This window comes from Colius striatus, chromosome 4 (assembly GCF_028858725.1).
Source record: "Colius striatus isolate bColStr4 chromosome 4, bColStr4.1.hap1, whole genome shotgun sequence".
NCBI classification, from domain to species: domain Eukaryota; kingdom Metazoa; phylum Chordata; class Aves; order Coliiformes; family Coliidae; genus Colius; species Colius striatus.
Window position 1 is genome coordinate 74,344,563 of NC_084762.1, and position 25,210 is coordinate 74,369,772.

General features: G+C 42.0%; 2 protein-coding genes across 3 annotated transcripts in view; both read left to right on the plus strand.

Annotated features, from left to right (window-relative positions):
- LAPTM4B (lysosomal protein transmembrane 4 beta) overlaps nt 1-2,382 on the plus strand; it is a 66,792-nt gene extending 64,410 nt beyond the window's left edge. The window contains exon 7 of the mRNA XM_061995253.1: nt 393-2,382. Within this exon, the coding sequence (XP_061851237.1) occupies nt 393-467 (75 nt within the window). The 3' untranslated portion in view covers nt 468-2,382. The remainder of the gene's footprint in view (nt 1-392) is intronic.
- A 13,529-nt stretch (nt 2,383-15,911) lies between these two features.
- Nucleotides 15,912-25,210, plus strand: part of MATN2 (matrilin 2) — a 67,853-nt gene continuing 58,554 nt past the window's right edge. Inside the window, exons 1-2 of one of the 2 annotated variants that reach the window (XM_061994684.1) lie at nt 15,912-15,982; nt 23,672-23,839. In XM_061994684.1, the coding sequence (XP_061850668.1) occupies nt 23,686-23,839 (154 nt within the window). In that variant the 5' untranslated portion in view covers nt 15,912-15,982; nt 23,672-23,685. Of the gene's footprint in view, nt 15,983-23,671; nt 23,840-25,210 lie in introns of those variants that run through there. The other variant, XM_061994686.1, reaches the window with a different exon arrangement.

Consider the following 25,210-nt stretch of genomic DNA (forward strand, 5'->3'; position numbering starts at 1 on the left):
CACTGTGGCTTAACAATTTGAGCATTCCTCCGGGAGACATGGTTTAAGTGGTCTTAACAGAGGAGAGCTGCAGAATAAGCAGCTAGTGTCACTGCCCAGTTGAACAAATTCAGCTACCAGCATTGAATGGGTTTTGGTTGAAATCAAGCTAACACAAAAGCCAATAAGAAATGTGAAGAATTTCTGTTTCCTTTCATAATGAAAACTGGTATAGAAAATGCAAAGGAGAGACTCCAAGCTAATACTGCTGTTTTCTAACTGTTCTGCTCCTGCTTACTAATTTACTCTTTTTTGTTATTTTTTAGGACGATGCCTTAAAGTTTTCTTTTCTGTAAATTTTATCAGCTGGCTTCCTTTTTAAAAAATGTAATCTTTTCTATCCTTTCTTGCAGGTCCTGTTGCCACCATACGATGATCCTGGGAATGGAGCTGCTAAAGATCCACCACCACCTTATGTGTCAGCATAACTGAGAGAGAGCTGTGTACCTAGGAAAGATAGCTTTACTTTTCAGACATTGGAGCAATAGTTTGACGATTTCCTTTCCAGGACATAACCTCTATGGGTTATATGTTACTGTTTTGGTGACATGTTGAAACCTAAATTGTATGATTAAAATTCTGTAGATAGTTTTAATAATTCGCTGCAACTCCAGTAGTCTTTCAGAAACTAGTGAACTAGTTCCAGAACAATTCTGCATAGTGCTAAGGTTACAGTAGTCACTGAGTAGCTCTTTCCACCATGCAGTGCTAGAGAACATAGAACTTTATCATCCTCTATCAAGTTTAGAGTATAACTTCCTTTTTTTTTAATTTGTAAAACTTCCAAAGCATTGCAATTATGTTTCTCAGATGCCCACTTTCACCTTGAGAGTACAGACCAAGTCAAAAAAAGTGACATTCCACTTCATTCCTGTTCTGCAAGAATTTACTAAGTTATTAAGCTATGAAAGATGAGGACTGCAAGAAGAAGAATGAGTCTTACCCACTATTTTCATCAACCTAGCTAATGGGAAACAGATTTAATTGGAGAGAATAAGTATGAGAAATGAGAGTAGACAAAGCATTCTGTGGTGTGTAACAAGCCAGAACCTGTGGTATACATGGACTCACTTTGAACCAGCCTGCAACTATTCTAATGCTCAAAAAAGAGTTCTTACAAACTTCTGGTAATTTTCTTTTCCTGCCTGCACACCTCTTTCCTCCCTACCAGTTTCACAAATAGTATTTTGAGGTCACAAAATCCTTGCTTTTAAAGCCCCATGGTTAGGTGACAAAGCTGTGTCTTTTCACACTCAATATGCAAATGTTTTCCCACTGGAATGTGCCTGTAAATATCGCAATGTTCTGCTGAGTGTGAACTCAATTATGCAGATTCTAAGATATATGTTCCCAACCTATGGGAAACTTATGCATGTGGCTTCCTCAAGCATTAGCAGAATATTTTGAGTGTTTCTTGTATACATGAGGATTTTAGATTCCTTTCATGACTGAACTGGTTGTGCTGAGAATCTTTCTCATGGGGCTCATCTGTCTATGAAGGCTTGTGTGAGGTATTTATTTCTTCCCCAGAGAAGTGCCTCCTGCACATATAACTTTTTGTTGTTGATGAAGGTTCTGCTTTTAATTGAAAAAGAACAGGGAAAGAGAATATAACATGTGTCTCTACCTCTCATCATTTTCCCCTGTGTTACTCCCTCTACATTTGGGGTGACTGAACAGGCTGGAGCTAGACTTATGCTATTGCACGCTGGCCCAGGTAAAGAAGGGTAGCGCAGAGCTGAGCCACAGTTTGGTGGGGCACCAGAAGAAACCATGGTGCCATCTCTCTTGTGACTGGGATGGCATGTGAGTCCACACCTTTCCTAAGGAGGATACCCATTCTTGCCCTCAGTGCATCGACTCCAGTCTACCAGATGAAGAAGAGTGGAGCTTTTCCTGGAAAATTTTCCAGGAGAACACAGGACCAACAACTTTTCATGGAGGTTGCCACTGTGTCCTGTCCTTGAAGAGAGGATTTGTCTCTTCCATGGGAAAAGGCAGGTCACTATCTGCTTGCTGATTTTACTTCAGGGTTCATCTACTCTGAGATCAAACTGAGCAATCCTGACTGAACCAGTCCTGAAGTCCATACATTGATCTCTGTCACAGCCCTATTGCTTCCTTCAGACTAACTCCATGTATTGTTGTCTCATTACAGTTACCTTTGGGAATTAAGCTGAATTTGAGAGTTGGAATGGCTGTCTGGGCTTCTGAGCTTTATTTTCTTTCATTTTGACAGATTTGTGAAACATTTTAAGCAGTCGTCTATTTGAGAAAAGCTGGTTGTAAATACATTGCATCTGTGTATACAAAGTTCTCTACAATAAAAGGGTGTTTCCTCAAGACTATGGAAATCATTCATCTTTGCTGGTCTTCCAAGCACAAACATACACAAATTCCCATCCAATCAATCCTACAGGTCAGGATTTTCTCTGTAAATTACCTAAAGAACAGTTTTTTAGTTAATTCAATGGTCCATTCACCAACTTTCCTTTCATACTACATAAATAGAGAATAGAACAGTGAGTTCTATAATTTATTGTACAATAAAATGAAGAGACAGGTCAAGCTTTTATTTTGTTGTCCAGAACTGCAGGCAGTTTCCAGGTCTGATGAAGTGGGTAGCATAAAACAGGGCTATACTGAGCTACACTAAAAGCTGGGGCATCCTCTTCCCCACATTATTAAGGAGATAATGTTATGCTCATTCATATGAAATTTCTGTAGGTTTTAGCTTGCCTTACTAAAGAATCAAGACTTCTTCACACACACATGTGTATAAGTGTGAGTACATGTGTCCTGCCAACACTCCCGATACCTTTTGGATTTTGTCCAGTTTGAGTTAAAGAAGGCAGAGAAGTTGTGGTATCAAAACCATTACATTCCTGTAGGTACTGTAGATAGACAGCTGGGTAGAAGGAAGCAGATATTGTAATGCCAGTTGAGCTCTGCTGATGTATCAGAGGATCCATGTGTCAGACAAGTTCCTCCACTCACAAAGCAAAACAAGATTCTCTGGGTTACATGAAGGGACACGAACTCCAGATGTTTTTTTCACCCTCAGTTATTGAATTCATTCTCTATTTCCGTGTCTAATTCTGAGGAATTCACACCACAGCTTTTTTATCATTCATTTTAATAGTTGGTCATCTGTGACACAAACTCATTAAAAACCTGGCTTCTCAGCTTTCCGTGCTTTGGGAATTGCTTACTCCTAGTAGTGCTTTTTTCACTGTTCTTTCATTTTTCCTTTCTCTCATATATTAGGAGCATGTGCTTACTCATATTCTTTTTTTGTTTTCTTATCCTAAACTCTAGTATAGGAGTTAATTATTAAGAATTTCTAGTCACTTAAGAGTGGAAAGAAAAATTTTTCAAGGTATGTTGATATCATAAATATGGAGCCAAAACCAGCAGGTAGGAATCTAAACCTTGATAGTACCGGGAATACAAGCCTCTTTTGCTGAAATCTTCTAACTTTTTATAATTTTTTAAACATGTGTTTTAAGGCATTGCAGGCTTCACAAAGCCTACACATGCTAGGGCACAAATCCCATTTCTCTCATCTATGCCTGATGCTCTTACTCCTGATGGAACAGTGCAGATTCCCTTAGTTGTAGACTCACCTATGCATCACGTTGGAGAAAGCAAAGAGGAATTTATAGTGCTGACCCAACAGTGTGGTACTCATTCTTTTAAGTATATTACATTTTCTACAACAATTAATAGTGACAATTATTTTAGGAGTTAGTCTGTCAATACTTCTTTGGGAAAACCTGTGGTTGGTGAAAAGAATCCAGACATGATTTGTTATCAAAGACCATAATAGATTGATTTATGGACAGATAAAATTTGACAATGAAGCAGAGGGAACAATAACTAGTCTGAAAAAAGTTCCAATTCTGTGCTTCTAAAATAGGGGATTCCTCACCACTACTCTGTTGGCCAAAGTATGGCAACTAGTGACACCACGGACATCTTTAACAAATCTTTGCTAAAACCAACAAATCTGCACACTGATGCTTGGAATATGCAAGATGGAAGACTTGTCCAGTGGTAAGGGCAGAATGGAGAGAAGAGTGGCAAGAGGGACAGAGCATGGTGGAGCAACATTCCTGTGTGAACTTTAAACAGCACAGAGACAGATGTTGCACTGATGGGTTTCACTGATGCAAACCTGGTCAGCTCAATGGGCTCTCTTGCAGCTGTGCTATGGTCAGGAAGAAACAGAATTACTCCTGTAACCTGTTATGTTAGTTGTTACGCCAGCTGTGTTTCAGACTTTTGTCACTAAAGTGGATGATACCTTGGTCTTACTTGCTATAAAGAAAAGACATCTATGGATTTATTTTTATAAACCTAAAGGAATATTGATTAAATTCCTAGTTTGACAGATGACTCTAGGCGACGTCTCTGGAGCTAAGTTATATCCTTAGAAGCTGCTCTCTTTAGAGGTTCTGTTCTTAGAAGTGACTCTCCTTAGAAGCTCTCTCCTTAGAGGTCCTCTGGAGGTAAGTTATATACCTTTATATATATATACCTAGATGTTTACATGTCTCTATTGACTGCAGCAATTGTATTCAGGTAGCATGAAAAGCATTTCTTCCAAAATTTCAGTGTCTGTGGCTACAGAGATGTTCCAACACTATCTCAGTTCACAGCTTTGAGAAACCCAAGATAGGAGCCATAGCTATCTAAAGGAAGGCTTGGCTCTAACAAATCAGGATGAGAGTTCTTTCAGAGAAGGACTCTGGTATTTATAAATGATGTCTCCACACCCATGGATTTGACCCAAAATGGTTCTGCAACGTGGCCAGTTTTTCAGCTGAACAGTTCAGCAGGGTGTGGAAGCCAGATTTGTGACCTTCTGCCTGCAGCCCGTGTATACCTCCAGCAGAATAGAATACCAAAGCAGCAGCAGTGGAATCTCATTGTCACCCAAGCAGCAGTTATAAAGTTATTTCAAAAAAGGCAGTTCTACAACTATATCCTAGACAATGAGCTACAAGAGTAGTGAATTTTAATGAAGAACTTGTGTGAAATCTAATGGAGTAGATTACTTTTTTTTCTTTCACATTACTCAAACCTTTCAAACAGGAGGATTTTCAGAAAGTCATGAAAGGTTTGTCTTCTGTAGCCAGAGCTGGACTTAGTTAATTAGTCTCAACAGAGGACACAAGGTCACTCAGAAGTCTGAATAAACAGCAAGGAGATGAATCAGGCATGCAATAAGGCCGGCTACTTGGCTTATAAGAGAAGCTTGCTAGCCAGCAGAGACAGAAGAGCCATGAAGCTACGCTGAGGGAAGGAGCTGCAGCACAGCAGAGTCTCTGCAGCCATTTCAGAAGACTTCTATTTGCTCTCTGAGGTCAACATGACCAGCAATAGCAGTGATGAGCCACACACAGCTTTTTAGCCCAGAGCCTGGGCTCTATTACAACACAAATAGTGCATCCTATTAATAGCTCTATCTAATGGGTTTCTGTTTTCATATAAACTTTGCCCAAGTGTCCAAATACTTCTGTTTTTTGAGGGTGTTGAGAGATACTATTTTTTTAGATTCCATCCACTTCACCATCAGAAACTCTAGGGAGTCAATCAAATGTAACTTTGAAACTGTTTCCCTCTCCAAAGTGCTTCATTTCAGAGTCCTTCCATGACAGTAGAGATAAGGATGCAACAAGACACGAAGTTCAACCTTGGTAGACTTGTAGCATCAAATCCTACAAGTATATTCAGTGTCAAGGTGAGGAAGGTGGTGTTAAAAGTACAGATACTGTCCTAATAAGACATATATGTTATACTTTACAGATGGAAGATCTTTTCAGCTTCTGTCAGGGCCAAAGGCAAGCACAAACAGGTGTCCTGTCTCTCATACAGAAATGGTGGCTGGACAGACAATGACTTTTTTACTTGTATTTTGTGTATCACCAGTAACACCAGTTTATGAATGCTAGATAAACAATAAATTGGTGGGACACTCTGGGAGACTGGTACTATTTATTTGAATACAGTCATTCTTGGCAGTATCAGATGCACTAAGCTGAGGGTAACTGACAATGAAAGGAACAAATTCAAGAGCTGGTAATTAGTTACAAATATTTATCTTTTGGGAGTTCATAAGTTCTCCCTATCAAATTGTTAGAAAACTGTAATGGATTTCATTTCCTTCATTGTATTAGAGCTGAGGACGAAATTAACTTTATCAGGTGCACGGGCTAGCTTACATTTCCTGCTATTGTGCGATTCTGCTTCTTTGTGTCTCGTAAAAACAGAAGGTGAAGAAATTCAAAATGCTTTTAATGAAGTAAACTGATTGATACAGTAGTTTTCTGGGGCTTTTTTTCCTCAAAAAAATATTGATGTTTTCTTCTTTTTTAATGCAGACGTTTTCCTTTTAAATATAGATATTTAGTAAAAGCATCTGTGGCCACATTTTCATCTTAGGAACTAGATGGTTTCTGTTTCAAAGGTATCTTTTCCTTGTGATTTTTTTTTGTCTTGTGAATTAGCAGCAGTAAAAGCCTAAAGCAGAACTTAATATATCATTATCTTTTGGTTGCTTTTTCCTCTCTTTGCAATTCAATTTTTCAGCCTGAATAAAAAGTTCTGACAGAGTAGTTAGAAAAAATAAAGTATGATAAAGACAAAGTATCATTATGCTGAACAGACATTGTAAACACTCCAGAGGTCTAGAAAAGTAGACCTCATGGGACAGAGTGAAGCTCATAAAAACTCACCTGTAACTTGTACTTATAGCAGCACTGAGTAACATATGTATGATTCTATAATTGCTGATGAGCTACAAAAAGGGATGTCTGAGAATAGGTGAATGTTTAAGGAAGTAGGGCTTTGCCTCAGGAGTTATGACATCAGATAAGGTCACACACTAGGAAAGTTTCAAGATGTGATCCCTGATCATAAAATCATAGAATCATAGAATGGTAAGGGCTGAAAGGGACCACCAGAGATCATCCACTCCAACCCCCCTGCAGAAGCAGAGTCACCTAGATCAGGTCGCATAGGAACATGTCCAGGCGGGTCTTGAAGACCTCCAAGGAAGGAGACTCCACAACCCCTCTGGGCAGCCTGTGCCGTTGCTGTCACCCTCACAAGTGGAACTTTTAATGTTCCAGCTTCATCCCATTACCCCTTGTCCTGTTGCTAGCTACTATAGAAAAAAGGGATGTCCCAACCTCCTGACATCCACCCCTTAGATATTTGTAAATGTTAATAAGATCTCCTCTCAGTCATGTGTACCTATATCCAACACATGATATTTTTTATGAACATTTTTGTGTTTCTATCATTTCAGCCTTATACTTTGCACAGATAACAAAGTAGGTAACTGGTTCTTTTTTGCTTTTGAAGCAAGAAGAGCTAATTCATCTTACTGTGAGTGTTTATTTTCCCTTTTGGTTGGATTCAGTGGCAGAATTAGCAGCACCCTTTTGCTACCTAACCAGGTTTAATTTAGCTACAAACCGTACCAATGTTACTACAGATCTTTTTTTGGCATTTCATACATTTTCTTTTACTGCAATAGTGCTCCAATGCCTTTTTCTGTGAAATACCATCACACATTTGGATGAAGTTTCCAGTGCAGGGCCACCAAGATGATCAGGGGACTGGAACATCTTTCATATGAGGAAAGGCTGCGGGAACTGGGGCTGTTTAGTCTGGAGAAGAGGAGATTGAGGGGAGATCTTATTAATGTTTATATATATCTAAAGGGTGGGTGTCAGGAGGTTGGGACATCCCTTTTTTCTATAGTGGCTAGTAACAGAACAAGGGGTAATGGGATGAAGCTGGAACACAAAAAGTTCCACTGAAAAGTAAGACAAAACTATTTCACTGTGAAGGTGAGGGAGCCCTGGCACAGGTTGCCCAGAGCGGTTGTGGTGTCTCCTTCCTTGGAGGTCTTCAAGACCTGCCTGGACATGTTTCTGTGTGACCTGATCTAGGTGAACCTGCTTCTGCAGGGGGGTTGGACTAGATGATCTCTAAAGGTCCCTTTTGAAGGTTTCAAAACAGACAACAAATCTCAGCTGTATGTGAGCAAAGAATACTCAGTAAGTTTGTTTCAGGAGATATTCTGTAAGCATCAGTGTTTTCCCTATACCTTAAAGCTGTGAATAATTCAATCAGAATGTTTAAATAACCTTGGAGTGGGTTAGTAAAGACTTGAAAGAACCATTAGAGCTGGAAAATATGCCATCAAGCGAAAAACTCAGGAAACGCAATGCCTATAATAACTCGGATTTAGGAGGTGACTTAAGGACACCATATAAGTAAGTAGTCAGGGAACAAAAGTTAAATAAAAAGCGGCTTTAATGCAGCCAACAGAAGTTTAATAGCACCTAATGATAGAAACCTGCAGACAGAAAAATCAGACTAGACACTGGTGATTTTCTGCTACTCTACATCTCTGTTCTTCATATTTGGTGAAGTTCTGTGAAGGACTTTTCTCCCCTTGGCAATTTTTTTAGTAATACAGGACTGTTTTTTTAAGGCAATCCATAAGTTAATTCAGGAATAAATGAATTCAGGGAAACTCTGTCTCTTTCCTTATGTAGAAGGCTAAAAAAGAACTTGGACGTTTAATTCCAAAACTGATGTCTAGGCAAGATGTTCAATGATGATCTAACCTTACAAGTGCTTCAACTTGCTCAGTGTTTTGTTACTCCCTTGGTGCCTGCAGTTCTGCATTGTGGAACAGGTTTTCTCCAGCCCATGGAGCTTGGCATTCACCTCCTGCCTTGGCCCCAGAAGGATCTGCTAAGGAGAAAGGCTTGATAATTATACTTAGCACATCACCATTTTGAACATGGCTGAATGCCAGGTGATTCACAAGCCCCCTGAAGTCGTTCAGCCACCACTGTGTGCTCCTACAACACACCCAGCACAGACTGGCATAAATCTGCTCCTCACAAAATGCAGAAGTGGCTGCTAGTGTGTTTTGCAGAACAGTCCGAGGTGCTGGAGTAGCTTGGCTGTTGCTTACCACTATTTGCACAGAGGCTTGGAGCACCTACCCTGGAAGTGTGCCCAAGAGCAAGCACAGGGTGACCTCAAGGACAGCCAGACAGACCCGATGCCTTTTCTTGTCTCCCAGGATCCTCTGCACAGCCTTGGCAGCAAGGACCAGCCCTGTTGTCTTATGGGTGTTGGAACCAGACTAGCAACAAAGGGAATTAACATCTGGATTTCCTTATGCACTTTGTGAAGCATCAGGCTTTCCCAAGGCCATTGCAAGAAATGTAGGTTTGCAGGTCCAGATTTCAGGAGTCAAATTTTTTATAGTCATGATTTTTTTAAGAAACCACCATTTTTAAGATACCTCTAAACACGTGCTTAACTTGAAGACTATGAACAATCTTTAAACCTAAGTTCTGTGCAGGATTTGTGATTCTGTGATTCCTATTATCTCCTCAAGACTATTCATGAGTTAACTGAGGGTCAGCATCAGAGCTGTACCACAGCCAAAAGAAAAGATGCTTCCAATATGCAACTTTTAATTAACACTAAAGTGATTTGTAACAGTTACAGTTCTCTGTATTAATTATTACATATTACAGTAATAGCCCTTTAACAGAACATATTTCAGGTGGGTAATTCAGAGGCAGGCAATTTTCACTAATATTTTTTGTATTTTTTTTAATACAGAGCACTATATGTGTTTATGTTCTGTGTCTCTGTTGATACCTGCTATGCGACAGTTAACTTCCTTTTTAAAGTAGTAATCATAGAATCATAGAATGGTAGGGGTTGGAAGGGACCTTTAGAGATCATCTAGTCCAACACCCCTGCAGAAGCAGGTTCATCTAGATCAGGTCGCATAGGAACATGTCCAGGTGGGTCTTGAAGACCTCCAAGGAAGGAGACTCCACAACCCCTCTGGGCAGCCTGTGCCAGGGCTCCCTCACCCTCACGGTGAAATAGTTTTTTCTTATGTTTAAGTGGAACTTTTTGTGTTCCAGCTTCATCCCATTACCCCTTGTTCTGTTGCTAGCTACTATAGAAAAAAGGGATGTCCCAACCTCCTGACACCCACCTTTTAGATATTTATAAATGTTAATAAGATCTCCCCTCAATCTCCTCTTCTCCAGACTAAACAGCCCCAGTTCCTGCAGCCTTTCCTCATACGAAAGATGTTCCATACCCCTGATCATCTTGGTGGCCCTGCGCTGAACTCTCTCCAGCACTTCCCTGTCTCTCTTGAGCTGAGGAGCCCAGAACTGGACACAGGACTCCAGATGAGGCCTCACCAGGGCAGAGTAGAGGGGGAGAAGAACCTCCCTTGACCTGCTGACCATACTCTTCTTGATGCATCCCAGAATGCCATTGGCCTTCTTGGCCATGAGGGCACATTGCTGGCTCATATTTAGCTTATTATCAATCAGGACTCCCAGGTCTCTCTCTGCAGAGCTGCTCTCAAGCAGGTTGACCCCCAGCCTGTACTGGTGCATGGGGTTGTTCCTTCCCAGGTGCAGGACTCTGCACTTGTTCTTGTTGAACCTCATGAGGTTCCTCTCTGCCCAACTCTCAAGCCGGTCGAGATCCTGCTGAATGGCAGCACAGCCTTCTGGGGAATCAGCCAGTCCTCCCAGTTTGGTGTCATCAGCCAACTTGCTGAGGGTACACTCTGTCCCTTCATCCAGGTTGTTGGTGAAGATGTTGAACAAGACTAATATCATTGGCTAATTTAATTACTAATATCATCAGCTAATTTAATTAAAGATGAAATCAAGATAAATCTCAAAACAGGTGCCACAGCATTGAAAGATCAGGCTGGCAGGTATTTCTGCTGTGAATGATACCATGAAAGCACCCAGGGATCTGTCTGGATGGCATCTGAATCATCAAAATTTAAATGTTGAAGTCATTCTCTTTTTTTAGTCTTTGATCCACATAGTTCTGTATGAGCACTGTTAGGACACAAGCCAGACTTCCAAAATTCTACCAAAGTTGTAGTTCAGATGAGATTTGAGAGCCTATTTTGACCACACCACAGACAGTACCTAAGATTTACGAAGAACCTTATTATTTCACTTAAGATGCAGATGTGGGTAAAAAATCAAATGCATCACTATGCTTAGAATATTTGTCACTGTGCAAGGACTGATGTAGAGCTATAAACTTGAATGCTTTCTGAATCGTGTTGCAAGATGTAAGTTGAGCTCCTTGTGTATGTGATCTCAATTTTATCCCCCAAACTGAGTAAAAAACCACTGCAAAGTGCTGCTCTATACAAATTCACAGTCTGTTTTCATTCTTCTGGTTTTATACAGGCCTGCAGTTCTGCATTGTGGAACAGGTTTTCTCCAGCCCATGAAGCTTGGCATTTTATACATATATAATAAGTTCATAAACTGTAAACAGGACTGTGGAATTCATGTATCATTGGTCCACCACTTACATTCAAGTGAGTCCTTTTTGCCACAAGTGAAGATTAAAAATTCTGTAATTACATCTCTGTTTGAACCTTTACTGAATTTGGTTTTAGCCGGCAGCAATTTCCTGGAATTAGGAAAGTGTCGGCTGACCAGAAAGGATCCATGGAAGAAAACAGTATGGGTTTTCAAATAAAATCTCTCTCTTAATTCATTCTTAGAGGCCATATCACATACTGCATATACCATGTACAAATAAGAATCGGGTCAATGTCAAGGAGGTACCCAGCTATGGAAGAAATGCTCAAAACAGCAAAGAAAACAAGTCAAGCACATGTCTCAAGTAGAAAGGGCTTGTGGATATAGAGAAAGGATAATGTGGGGGAAGATGATGAGATATAGCATATTTTCAATCTACTTGTTCAGGAAAACAGATTAGCTATAGCCTTGAACCATATACCCTTATCTTTTTGTAAACTGACTTTAAGTGATAACAATGGAGAATCATGAAGTCATTTACAAGTACTGATCATCTGTAACATATCTACTTTTACGTGACAGTGGTTTTAACCACAACAGACACCTAAGCAAAACAAAAGAGAAATTAAAATGAAAGAAAATCTTCTTTGCCTTTATTTAGGGAGAGTAGTAGAGAATGAAAAGGTTGATGCAGTTTTACTTTCAAGTTCTTGTAGAAATTTGAAAATCCCTCTGTAACTAGAAGAAACTTGCATTGTATGTTTCTCACGGTACCAAGTACCTGCTGGTCCAGCACTTCAGGAGTCAGTGGAGAAAGCTTCATTTCAGCAAAGAAAGAACCCAGGAAAGGGAGTCTCTTCTATGATATAATTAAGGCTACTTCTTCCATTGACAGACTCCAATTTGCATGTGCAATGGAAACTCTGCTTGTTTAATTGCAGTGCAGTGTGGCTATGAGTTATTATTAAACGCACAGTATAACGTTTGCAATCATAAGGCTGTCAGATACAAACTTTGAAGTGGTCTTTTCCAACCACAATGATTCTGTGATGAAAAAATATAGTTTAACTTCTCTACAGACTGATCAAGACACTTAAGAGTACAACAGCTTTATGATCTTATTTATAAGCATTTTAAACCTTGCATGGCAAGAAATAAAAAGCTGAATTCCTCCACTGGCAAAAGCCATAGACTTTTTATTACAGTGACAACCACTTTTATATATTTATTCTGACCTTTTTTACTAAGGTGTAAATATTTTTTGTTTGCAATAGAAAATAACAAAACTTTAATCTAGGCCTTTGAGAAACCTGCCTTGCTTCTGCTTGTCTACCTAAGGCTAAAATCCATAAATATTTTGTTACAGTCAACTCAGACAAAGTCAGGATAATAAACAAAAGCAGCAGCAACTTCAAACAAGGGAGACAAGAACCTTAAAACACATTCACTCCAAGGGGAACAGACAATTTCTATCTCAAATGACAGCACACATATCATACCAAATTTTCTGAAAAATTGGATTGAGTCATATGGTACCCAGCTGAAAGCAATTAACAAATGACAGCAACTTGATTTGTTGCCACCACAGCTATTCTGATCCAAGAAGTACTAAAGACTTCAGAACATATTTTGAAGCAAAGAATAAAGATGTTGTGAAATGTGAACAAGTGGTAAATGCAGATTTAGTTTCCCAGCATTAGGTTGTCCTCATCTAACCTGTTTTTTTTAGGTAAAAGAAATGCAGTAGATCTGTCTACACTTCCAAAAAGTATTGTCACAGAGGAAATTATGTATTGAAACCGGAACTAGGAGGAGGAGTGTGAGCTAAGCATGGACCTAGCTCATGGCAGTAGGAAAATGGGATGACGGGATGTTCAAAGGGGAAAGTTAGAGAAAAAGTTATCACAAATTACTAAAAGACCAGTTTGGGAATCTTATTTAATGTTTAACATTTTCATTCTTTAAATTAGCAGGTAAAAGTGCAAGCTCCCTGATAAAACAAGGGAGAGACAACAGGCATTGTAAATGTCTTTAAATACACTAGCTAGGCAAGCCCTGTGGAAGAAAAAGAGCTGTTTATGTGGAAAGACAACGTTGGTACTAGAAAACAAGTATAAAATGGACATAAATACATTTAGGCTGGAAATCAGTAGGAAGTGTCTAACTACCAGGAAGGTCTGAGACAGTCCTCTGGCAGCAGAAGGAAAACCAGTTCACTACTATTTTACTAAAGCACCTGCTTTTAAGAAGGAACATACTTTCTGAAATGTGATTTTCACAGTATGTGGTTGCCTATGTTAATTTGAAAGCAGTCTACATCACTGGGAGTTGCTTCCAGGCTGAGAAATGTCTTTCCAGGCACCAAGAGAAGCCAGGAAATGAAAGAGGAGACTCAGAAAGCCTCTTGTATCCAGTTAGTAATCTTCAAGAAGCTTAATAATTGCCTGCAGATCAAAGCATGGCATAATAGACGCATCTAGCTTTTTCTAACTTAATATCTTCTGACTTTCCTCTACCCATCCTTCCAAGTGTTGATAAACTCAACAATGCCTCTCCCAAATCAAAAAGAAGTCACACTATGAGAGTGTAGGATGCACTTTTGAAGAAGGGCAAGTGGCAAAGAGACAGTGAGACTCTGTAATGTGGGGAATATACAGAACTTCTAGTGTGGTATTAAATAAATAGTAATGTTAATTAATAAAGTCAAATAAAAATCTGCCCATCTTCTAAGCTGTCTCTTAAGAAACAAATAGATTCCTTACCATGTTGACTCACTGCCATCATACCCCTTTCTCCAATCTCCAGCTAATTTCCACCTGCCAACAGCAGTGGGCTGCATGGCCTCTGGGAAGAGCCAGTGTTGGGGTTTAAGCACAAGTTGGAGAGGAAGCTGTCAAGTCAGGCCTCTGGGTGCTTACATCATCTCCTCACCCCAACATTTTCTCTCCTAGAGATTTGCTTTCCACTTCTTAGGGATTAGATTTTGTACATCCATCTCAGAGACAATTATGCCTTACAAAACTTACCCAAAATAGCTCTGCTGATTTCTCAAGTTTGCTCACTACCCCAGCAGCTCTGGAGGTATGTATCTCCTCTCTCAGAACCCACTGGCACCTGACACACCGAAATTGGCATGGTTGGATGATTTTATCTCTTTCCTGTTGGATGTGATAGTGACCCTGGCTCACCTCTACCATTTGTAACAGCTTTCACAGTTGGGTTTTTTTCCCTTTTTTCCCAGGAAACAGAAACTGCAATTGCTTTGAAACAAAGCAAGACATCTTTTTTTTTTTTTTCCTTCTTCATACATAATAAAACCATAAATGTTGCTATAAACTCCACACTCTACTTTTTCTACTTGGACTACTGACTGCAGTGTCACCATTGACAACTAAGAAATGACGGTCCCTTCTACTTGACCCATTTATATCACACCTCCCTCAGCATTTTCCCCAACGGAGGCTCCCACAGCCTCGCCGCGGTGGCAGACACCCGCGTGATTCACCAGGGACTGTTTGCTTTGGCCCGGAGGTCCTTCGCGCGGGGAATAGGATTTCCATTCCCCGACGTTTCCCTTGGTCGGCTTTCCTGGACGGGAGCGCGGGTTCGGCCCGGGGAGCACGGCGCTGAGCAGGAAGGATGCCGCTGCCCCGGCGCTGAGCCGCCGGACCAAAACCGCTCCACTATCCTCTAGCCCCGGAGTCCCGACGGTGCTCTCCTGCGGGGCAAGTCCCAACGGCCGGAGCACGCACTCTTCGTCGGGGCTGCAGGAGCTGCCGTCGCCTCCCCCTCGCAGAGCAGTGCCGGGGCTGGCAGGGAATAACCGGCGGTGCGGCAGAGGTGCGCGACGGTCCGGGGCGGAGGGGCCGAGATGGGGCCACTGCAGCCGGGAACCCGGAGAGGCGGAAAGGAGCGGGGCCGGCAGCCCCGACGCTGCTGACGGCAGGCAACGAGTCCCGCGTCCGTCTTGGGGCAAGGCGTGGGACCGACCGTCCCGTCAGGGCCGTCGATCCCGTTTCTTCCCTCATAGCAGGCGGGAGGGGGCAGAAGGACGGTGCTCAGGCGGGACAGGCAAGAAGGAGCGGGACCGCATCCCATACCCGCGGCAAGTGAAAGGGAGACGAGCGACTGCCGTTCCCTCACGGGACAGGCGGGAGGGAGCGGGACCGCACCCCATACACGGGGCAGGCGGAATGGAGCCGGGCGACTGCCGTGTCCCTCACGGGACAGACGCGAAGCAGCGGGTCCGCGTCCCTGGCGGCGGAGGCGGCTGAGGAGCGATGGGCGCGGCCACCCGAGGCTACCCCCGGGGCCGCGCGGGGAAGAGCCGGCTCCGGAGCCCTGGGCAGGGAGGTCGGTGTCTCCTCTAGCGGGACCCCGCCTTTCCTTCCCCGGTTACGGCAGCTCGGTGACGGGGCTGGCGGGAGGCGGCAGCTCCCCTTAGCTCACGGCGCTCCCGAGGGGGCGGGACGGGGAGCGCCGTCCGGGGCCGCGCCGAGGGGGAAGGAGGCGCTCGCTACCGGCCGCTGGCGCTGCCCGCCGCCGAAGGGAGCAGCCTCGCAGCCCCTCAGGTAAGCCCGGCGCCGCCGCACGCCCTGCCCTGCCCTGCCCTGCGCTGCCCCTGCCCCGCTCCGCCTCTCCCGCCCGCCAGGCGCGCCCGCGCCGCCCCGCCTGCGGGTACCCGCAGCGCCGCTGCCTCCCGCGCCGCGCCGCGCCGCCCGCCAGGGCTCGGTGTTGCTAACAGCTGCGAGGCACGACGCAGCCTGCGGGCGCTCCCGCGCCGGGGCCGCGGCTCCGCGGAGGGACCGTCCTGCCCCACGGCGGCGGTGCCCCGGGGGCCCCTCCGGGTTGAGGGGGCGGCCAGGAAGGGCCCCGCGGGCGGCGAGGGCTGCAGCGTGGGCAGCAGGGGCCGGGCGGGGAGCGGGAGGCCGAGGCGTGGGGCCGTGGAGGAGTCCGGGGCTGGGTTAGATGCTTGGTGGGCCGTGCCGGGGTGGTTTGCTGCTCGTGTTTCAGCAGAAATGTTTCCCTTTCGTTTGGATCGAATGGGACTGAGCAAAACTCTCCGTACACCCTTTTACTTCTGAATGCTTCGGGAACTCGTTTAACACTGTATGTGGTGTAAGGAAAGTACAGAATTGGAGCCAAAGTTCACCTAGAAATACTTCTTAGTGAGTAGCCTGCAGGTGACGTTACCACCTTCCAGCAGGACAAGATGCGGCTTATTCCCGTGTAGCAGGTACAACCCTGCAGGTAGCTCTGCATTGGAACCATCACCTCTGACATGCAGCGTGGGAGCTGCCCGGGCTTCCTGGGGATAGCAGGAGTCAGGGGGCAGTTTGCTGCATGTAATATACTTACCCTAGGAACCCAACCTCTTTAATCTTATAAAAACTGTTGTGGCATCTTTAATGACCACGTATTCCCACTTCAGAATACAGTTCATTCCATGTCAGACTGGCCACTGTCATTAACCGTGGGTTACTGTTGACTGAGAGGGAGGAATGCAACCTACCGATTTATGTAATACTGTGTAAATGCTTAGGGTTTTTCTCGGGGCCACCATTCAAGGAGTGAGTGATCGTGACTGTGATCTGAAAGGTGGCATGCTGTGTTACATATCATAGCAGTGCACCATCAGGCAGCTGACTACTTCAGAAGGAATTAACATCTGAATCCCATCTTAAGTTCCTCTTAAATCAGGAGCTTTATAAAATACACATATAGCTTTTCTGTAAAATCCTACAAAATCTTCAAAATAATGTGTTCATTATACACTTTTCTTAGAGATGTGTCAGTTTTAAGCACTGGATTTTTTAAACTTTTCCTCATGTAGTGTGTACCATTGATTATAGTTATATTCATGAGATTAGATTTATTTTGTATCTTTAGAAAACTTAGCACTCAGTTACACAAGGCTGCAGCTAAGATCCTTGATCTTGCATTCAGTGTTCACACCTAATTACTTTACATGAGTCTTTCCATTGACCTCACTGGGATTTCTCACAAAGCAACGCACACTCTAGTGCTTATGAACTGGGACCCTGAGACCCAGCTGTAAGAGTAAAAGATGTTTTAGTCATTCCAGGCAAACGAGGGAGGGGCTCATCAGATCTAAATGCTCTCCTATGACTTACAAGCGGTCTCCATGGGAGGGTAAAACATAACCACTGCGATTTAATTGTAATCTGGACATCCTGAACAAGCTCCTTTTATATACTGTACTCGTTAGATTATTTCAACATGAGCAAGGAGTATTCAGAGTGGAGTGAGTTTAATCCCCAAATTGCTGTTTTACACTGTTGCTGGTACTGGGATCAGTGTGGGTTTGCAAGTCAGTTTCAAAGCTACTCTTTTCCTTTTTTAAAAAAAGAAAAAAAGCCTTTCTGCTTGCAATTAACAGCTTGTTACGGTTTGGGACTGTATTTCACAGAGACAAAACTAAGCAGCCCACATATGTATTATATGTCACATAATATATGCTTTCATAAGAATACCTACTCTTCATGGTAAAAGTGAAGTTTCTCACTATTTCCATGCTACTCTTCTGGGAACTTTGTGGCTGTCTAGATGAGATTTGGAACCACAAAATGCAAAGAGGTCTTCCCCAAAAGAACAAGATAATGAAAAGATCTGTTGTCCAAGTGGCAAGTGAAGAAAATCATAACATGGAGACTGATGCTGTCATAAAACAAGAATTCCCACTGCTAAATCTTGCTGTTTGACCACTGGAAACTATGCAGAGTAAACTGTACTATGGGCATACTGTTCTACAGCATCACTGTTAGCTTTTATATGGTGAGTTTCTGAAATTACTGAAATAGTCATCAGCTTCAGCTCTGAGCAGAGATCAAACCTAATGACCTTCAGAGATCTTTTCTGACCTAAGTTATTCTATGAATCTGATTTAGTAGTTATTACAACAAAGATATCAAGAATGATATATGTGATTTAGATGAATTACTAAAAATAACTAATAGATCCCTTAATGTTCTTTATTTTATTAGAATTGTAGAAAACTAAATTACACATGTACTACATACCCCCTAAGCCCTTTAGGTAACAGTCCATTGTGTAAGAGTCCTGCCATAATACTTATGCCTCACAATAAAATTGAATGCTGATCTTTTGGTGTGTGTACTCATCCAGGCTATCTGACCTCTGTTCTTGGACAGGCAAGCTGTTTTTCCCCCATCCCCAATACTCTTCTGAGGGTTTCAACATGAAGTAATCAGAATGCAGTTGCCCACTGTATCCCATAGCCCTTTCAGCTACACTCTGCTTATGGGTCCTCATGTACAGTGTTGGGTTTGTGGGAATATTTGGCTGACTAACAAATGTCATTCACCTCCTTTCTAGGAACTGCTTTATAATGCATTTGGGCTCTTTGCTTTTCTGTTTTGAAATCTGAAGTTTATTTAGTCCACTGTCACATTTGATTTTATTAATCCAGGATACAGCTCAGCTGTGGGTATTTGTAGCAGTGTCAAGACAATGAGTTACTGATGGAGTTTCCTTCAGCTGTAGCCCAGTTGCTACACGAGGCTGAGGGATCTCTCAGTACAGGGAGCAGTGGAATATCCTTTTAGCTGCCAAGGCAGGGATACGTGCTGGACATGGAGGATCATATGGAAGCATAGGAAACAAAGCTGGAAAACTGTGTGAATCTGTGACTGTTGTCCTGTCCCTATCACTATACAGGATTATCTAGAACAGGCAGATTACCATCACTTGCTAGGATCCTGCCCTTCTGTAGGATCCTGCCCTTCTGCAGATGCAAACCAACCGTGTGTGGTTGTAAAACTTCTTGTCAGGACGTAGACTTTCATGAACCCATGTAAAGAACTTGTCCCTGTCTTCTTGTGCTGGAGTACACAACTTCTGGTTCTAAACCCACTGCACATTTGGGTTATTCCTACTGTCTGGATACTCACTAATTTTGATTGATAAAAGACCAGTGTTTGCAAGTCAATGGTTTTGTTATTGTGATGTCTTGCAGTGCTTTCATGAAAGCTGTTGGCTTTTAGGTTTTCTGTCCCAGAATACACTTGAAGCACTAATTGACTTTTAGATAATGAGTTTCTCAGATTCATCTGATACTACTGACAGCATGAATGGGCAAAGTTATCCTCTTAAAAGGATCTAAAGAGTGTATTAACAAGGGAGTACTGCTCTGCTGCTTTGCAGGACTTGCAGTGGTGGATAAGTTCATGTGCCTGCCATCAGGGTTGAGGAGCAGATGAGGAATTTACAAACTTAGAGCACCTGTGACCTGGTTTGTTCTTTGTGATTTAAGAATATTGGGGAGATGCAGTTGACAATCATGATTTAGGGGAGTTCTGCCTCTCTTGTGCTGCTGAGTCTAGTGAAGCTCTCTTTGTACAGCAAAGAGCTGCAGAAAATCCAGTACATCATTTGATGGAACAGAGTGACAGCAGAGTGTTCCTTTGTAAGGATGAAGGTGAGATAATGCTTTTTGGTGATGTGTTAGATGTCCTTCTGATTGTGGCTAGCTGGTCCCACAGGACAGTGGCATAGCTAGGGACAAATATCCAATGACGTTGGAATCTGTGGGGCTTTATAGCTATTTTTCAGAACTGGAGAATGTCTATATTGACAATTGGTCTAGAAAGATGGAGGAAATTATTAATACTGTATGTACCCATGCCACAAACAGTGATTTTAATGAGTAATGGACTTGTAATGCATGTGTTGGCTTGTGGATAATGAAGTACCTTGGAACATGTAACTGATAGTTAACAGAGCTTTACAGTGCTTGCTGTCCTTATTTTTATTTTCATTTCTGAGATGATGGAATTGAGAATGAGACATTTTGTGGCTTTCATGTAATAAGAACTCACTGTTTTTTTTTTTTTTTCCAAGTAACTCACTGAGCTTGCTAACTTGGGGACACAGGCTGATTTTATTGACATATAGATCTCCTGCAGTTCCTTTAACTTCAGTAAAAGCTTTTGATTTGATCACAGTTTCCCATGGGTAGATGATAAGGAGTGCTGAAAGAGTGTTTTCCCTTTTATGCACTTATGCTCTTTATAACTTAAAACTTTATAAGTTAAAAACACTGAATTTAAATCTGCTGACAGTTTATGCATGTAAATGACTGTCTCTTTTAACTCTCAAAGAAGGAAAACTGAAGGCAGACTCACCAGTGGTAATAAGTGCTGTCTTCCCTTTCCTTCCTATCAATGATTAGAAATTATCATAGAATTTAAGACAGGGGATTTTATCTGAAGTTGCTAAAGGTATTGATGTTCCAGGTAACTGCTGAGAATTTCCACTCCTGTGCATTGTACCAGTTCTGGTGGCAGCTGGAGAAGGTGGAGGGGGATGTGGAATTCATGGTTCTAATATAACCTTGGAAGTGAACTTGTGCTGCAGGGTGAGGAGAGAGACCACTCAGAGGAGCAGGAAGCATTGACTGAATATGACTACTCTCGTTTTCCAATTTCTTTTTTTTTCAGCATGATCTGCCCAGTAAAGACAAGTGTTTTTAAGGTACCTGAATGAAAAAATACAGCCTTCCAGGCCAGTGAAAGGCTTTTCCCATTCTGTTTGAAAGAAATTTATCTTAGATGGTTTAAGAGACGGAAGGATGCTTACTTCAGCATAAGTCACAGAGCATCTCTTCTCCCTTGACATTATTTAGGAGTTACCACAGTGAAGGGGCCAAATCTTAGTCATATGCACTATGCAGTGGAGGTTTCTGATTTATCACCACTGACACTGAATATTCAGCAATGTCTCTGTCCAAAACAGCCATCAAGCTCTTATGAGGAGACATCCATGTAAAGATATTTGAAGGGGCAGAAACAGACTTACGTTGCTTAAGTGCCGTCCAACAAAGGACAAAGGGATTTTAAAGATGAAGTCCAAATTTAATTTTCCAGTATTCTTCATGAAAACTGAAAATCCATAACAGCACATCAGAAAAAAATACTCTGTTGCATGGCTATATGGGTCAGCAAACACAGGTGAAATTGATAAGTACAGACTATGGAAATATTTAGCTCTTGACCAGCAGACAGGTAGGAAGCAACAGAAACCATCTGTTTACTTGCCATCTTGTAGGAGAATCTCCTCCTTTATACCAAACTTCTTCAGGACAGGGGCATATACCACCAGGGGCATATACCAGCCCCACCAGATTGTAGCTGTGTGAGCAGCAGTTGCCTATTTTCTGTTAGAAGATTCTTCATGTGTCCAGCACAGCAGTGTGTTGCACTGACTGCTCAAAGGTTGCTGCGAAAGCCCAGTTTAGGACTCTCTTCTTCCTCTGTCCCTGGGTAGAGGAATGGATTGCCACACCTCCTCTTGGTACTTTGCTTTTTGAGGTGTTTGGAATTTTTTGTCATACCCAAGACAGGTCTCCCTAGAGGATTTAGTTCCTAAGGGTATATGCTGAATACTCCTGTGGCAACAGTTGGAATTGAAATGCTTGAAACGTATTTTCCAGGTAGCCATGAAAATATGTGTTTGTAAGTTTGGTGCTTTGGGAATGTGTTCTTAGGTGGTAGAACAAGATTGAGGCAGCAGTGTGAAGCTACAAAGGGCTGTCCAGCAGCCTGGCTTAGCCTGCTGGGAAAATGAGGTGTTAAATACCAAATGTGGTGCAATAAACACTATCCAGTGAAGACAGGGAACCTTGCAGAAAACCCAGAAAATAAACAAAGAACCATGGGAGGACTGTAAGCAGCAAAGCTGTGCAACCACAATATAAACTGGTCATGTAAAAATGGAAGCAGCAGTGGACATAAATATGTATCTGGAACAAGAGCAAAGCACACAAGACCAAACTGTCATCACCTCAGGAAAGCAGCACAGAAGCTTTTAGTGTGGATGAAAGGGTGGCAACGGGCTTGGTTCAGTGGCATTTGTTATCACTTACACAGCCTTTGGCTTTGGGAACTTGGGTTTCTTTTTTCTCAGTGCAGATGGGTACAATTGCACTTTAATTTCTGTTTTAGATTATCTTATATATGATAAATTGTAAAATGAAGCAACTAAAGCTCTCCTCTGTTAAGTATTGCTTTCTTTTGAAACTATATTTTAAAACACTGCAGTGAGAGTTCGAGTTTGATAATAGAATTACTTTTTTAAAATGAGAATTGGATCTTTTTTAGTGGAACTGTAAGTAGGCTTATTTTCTGGTCATGACAACCTGGGAAAGATATTAAGATCTAAGGAGATCTGGTTTATAAATCAAAACTGAATACTATTGAACAATAGAAGTTATGTTAAGCTTGAATTAAAAGATCCCTAGAAAACTGGGTGTCGCTTTTCAATGCTGCTGTTTCTTTAGTACCCTTAACCTTACTTTTCAAAAGGACTGCTAAAATCATGCAAAATGGAAAATTTACTGCTTTAATATGTTTCAGAATTCAGTGACAGCTCTTGAATGATTACATGGGCATTTTGGTTTGTATGGTCAGCTAATCATATGATATTTGCGTGCTATATAAACATTTTTGTAACAACATTGAAAGACTTAAAGTCACAACAAACAAACTTTCGTTTTTCATGTTTCTGAAGTTGCTTGAGGGCAATTGGGAGCCTGGTGAATTCAAAATTGTGACCAGATATCACAAATTTTTCTTGTCAGTTTGTTCTTCCATATGACAAAACTTCACCATAACCTGTGGCATACTCACTGCCAGTCTTCAGAGATCTCCTTGAGTAGACAAGATTCATCCTGCACTGTTATCTTCATGCTAGAAACCACGGACAGTCTTCTGAAAAGGAACCATGAGCCAGTTCACATTTATAGCTGCTGTTTCTGGAATATATTCCTTTCTCTTGTTTTAGTTTTCCAAGATTTTATGAAGCAAGTATCCATCAGACTGCAAGAACCATTGGACTTCTAAAACAATGCAATAGAGTGCTCAGTAGGAAAATGAAAGTGTCTTTGTGTTCTACTGAAACCTGTTTATGCTGACAGGCTGACTGAAACCAAGTTCCTTTCCTTGCTTGAAAGGTACTTGATTATCATGAATTATTGTAAAAGTCTATACATTTTAAATGTTAACTATGAACTCCAACTAACAAAACCTATAAACACTATGTAGGGTCTGCTAATTGCAACATTACTATGTAGATCTCTTTTGAAGGTGTGGATATTATTCCATGCCAGTGTATCTGGATGCCTGTATATGATGAGAGGGAAGCAATGCAGCTGGTGGCTGATGTGGTTACAGTCTATCTTTTCGTCTAATCAAAGAGCTCATCTCTCCTCTCCTTTATTGCAGCTTCCCATTCTTGAATGCCCCTCTGTTTCTTGAAGATGACAAAAATGATTGCATACTTCTTTCTGCTGTTTGGACATACTCTGCTTTCCACTGTCTCCGTCACAGCAAAAGATCTCCCTGGAGGACGCTTCTTCCGAAGAAGGGATGTTAATTCACAATCTCTACTAGGTAAGTAAAAACCTCAAACATGACCACCAAAGGCCATTTAAAATGCAAATGATTGAAGGTATGAGCAGCTGGCCAAACCTTGTCTGAGTTAGTTTATAATAAAAAGGAGATTGCCATTTCTAAGCAGGAATATGAGAAAGTTTATTGACAATTAGCAGCTGTTGAAGGGAGATGTTTACTTTTGGAATACTCTATTTACTTTATGTAAGTAGTATGAATTAAATATTTGCTACAGGATTGCTCTCTTGGAAAAAAAACCTGTTTTCACTGTTTGGAGAAAATACATATTAGTCCATGGAGTTTCTGTCAAAGCTGCCTTTTACCATGACAGCAAGTGTTAGCTGTCTGTATGTATGTGTTGTGCATAATGATGGTTGTGCAGAAGTCAGTAGCTATTGAAACGAGGTTTGCCATTACATTGCTTGATGTTAACTTTTTAACCTTGTCACATTAATCTTATTTCTAATGATTAGCTCATTTTCCCTTTATTGCTAAAAATCTGAGGACAGGATTTAACAGTTTTAGTTTGTGGCCATGAGATTGTAAAACTTAAAGTTCATCTCTCTTGTTAATCATTGCCTCTGTGTCATCAAGAAGTTTACTGGTCAAATTTTTCATCTACTAACAGTTCATGGCTTATAAAAATTTTCTTTTGTTAATCCTTTAAAGTAATTGTCAGATTATGAAAACGTAGCGTGGATCATAGAATCATAGAATAGTAGGAGTTGGAAGGGACCTTTAGAGATCTGGTCCAACCCCCCTGCAGAAGCAGGTTCACCTAGATCAGGTCACATAGGAACATGTCCAGGTGGGTCTTGAAGACCTCCAAGGAAGGAGATTCCTCAATCCCTCTGGGCAGCCTGTGCCAGGGCTCCGTCACCTGAACAGTGAAATAGTTTTTTCATATATTTAAGTGGAACTTTTTGTGTTCCAGCTTCATCCCATTACCCTTTGACCTGTTGCTAGATACAATAGAAAAAAGGGATGTCCCAACCTCCTGACACCCACCATTTAGATATTTGTAAGTGTTAATAAGATCTCCCCTCAGTCTCCTCTTCTCCAGACTGAACAGCCTCAGTTCCCGCAGCCTTTCCTCATATGAAAGATGTTCCAGTCCCCTGATCATCTTGGTGGCCCTGCACTGGACTCTCTCCAGAAGTTCTCTGTCCCTCTTGAGCTGAGGAGCCCAGAACTGGACACCGTATTACAGATGAGATCTCATCAGGGCAGAGTAGAGGGGGAGCAGAACCTCCTTTGACCTGCTGACCACACTCTTCTTGATGCATCCCAGGATGCCATTGGCCTTCTTGGCCATGAGGTCACATTGCTGGTCCATGTGTAGTTTGTTGTCAGCCATGACTCCCATGTCTC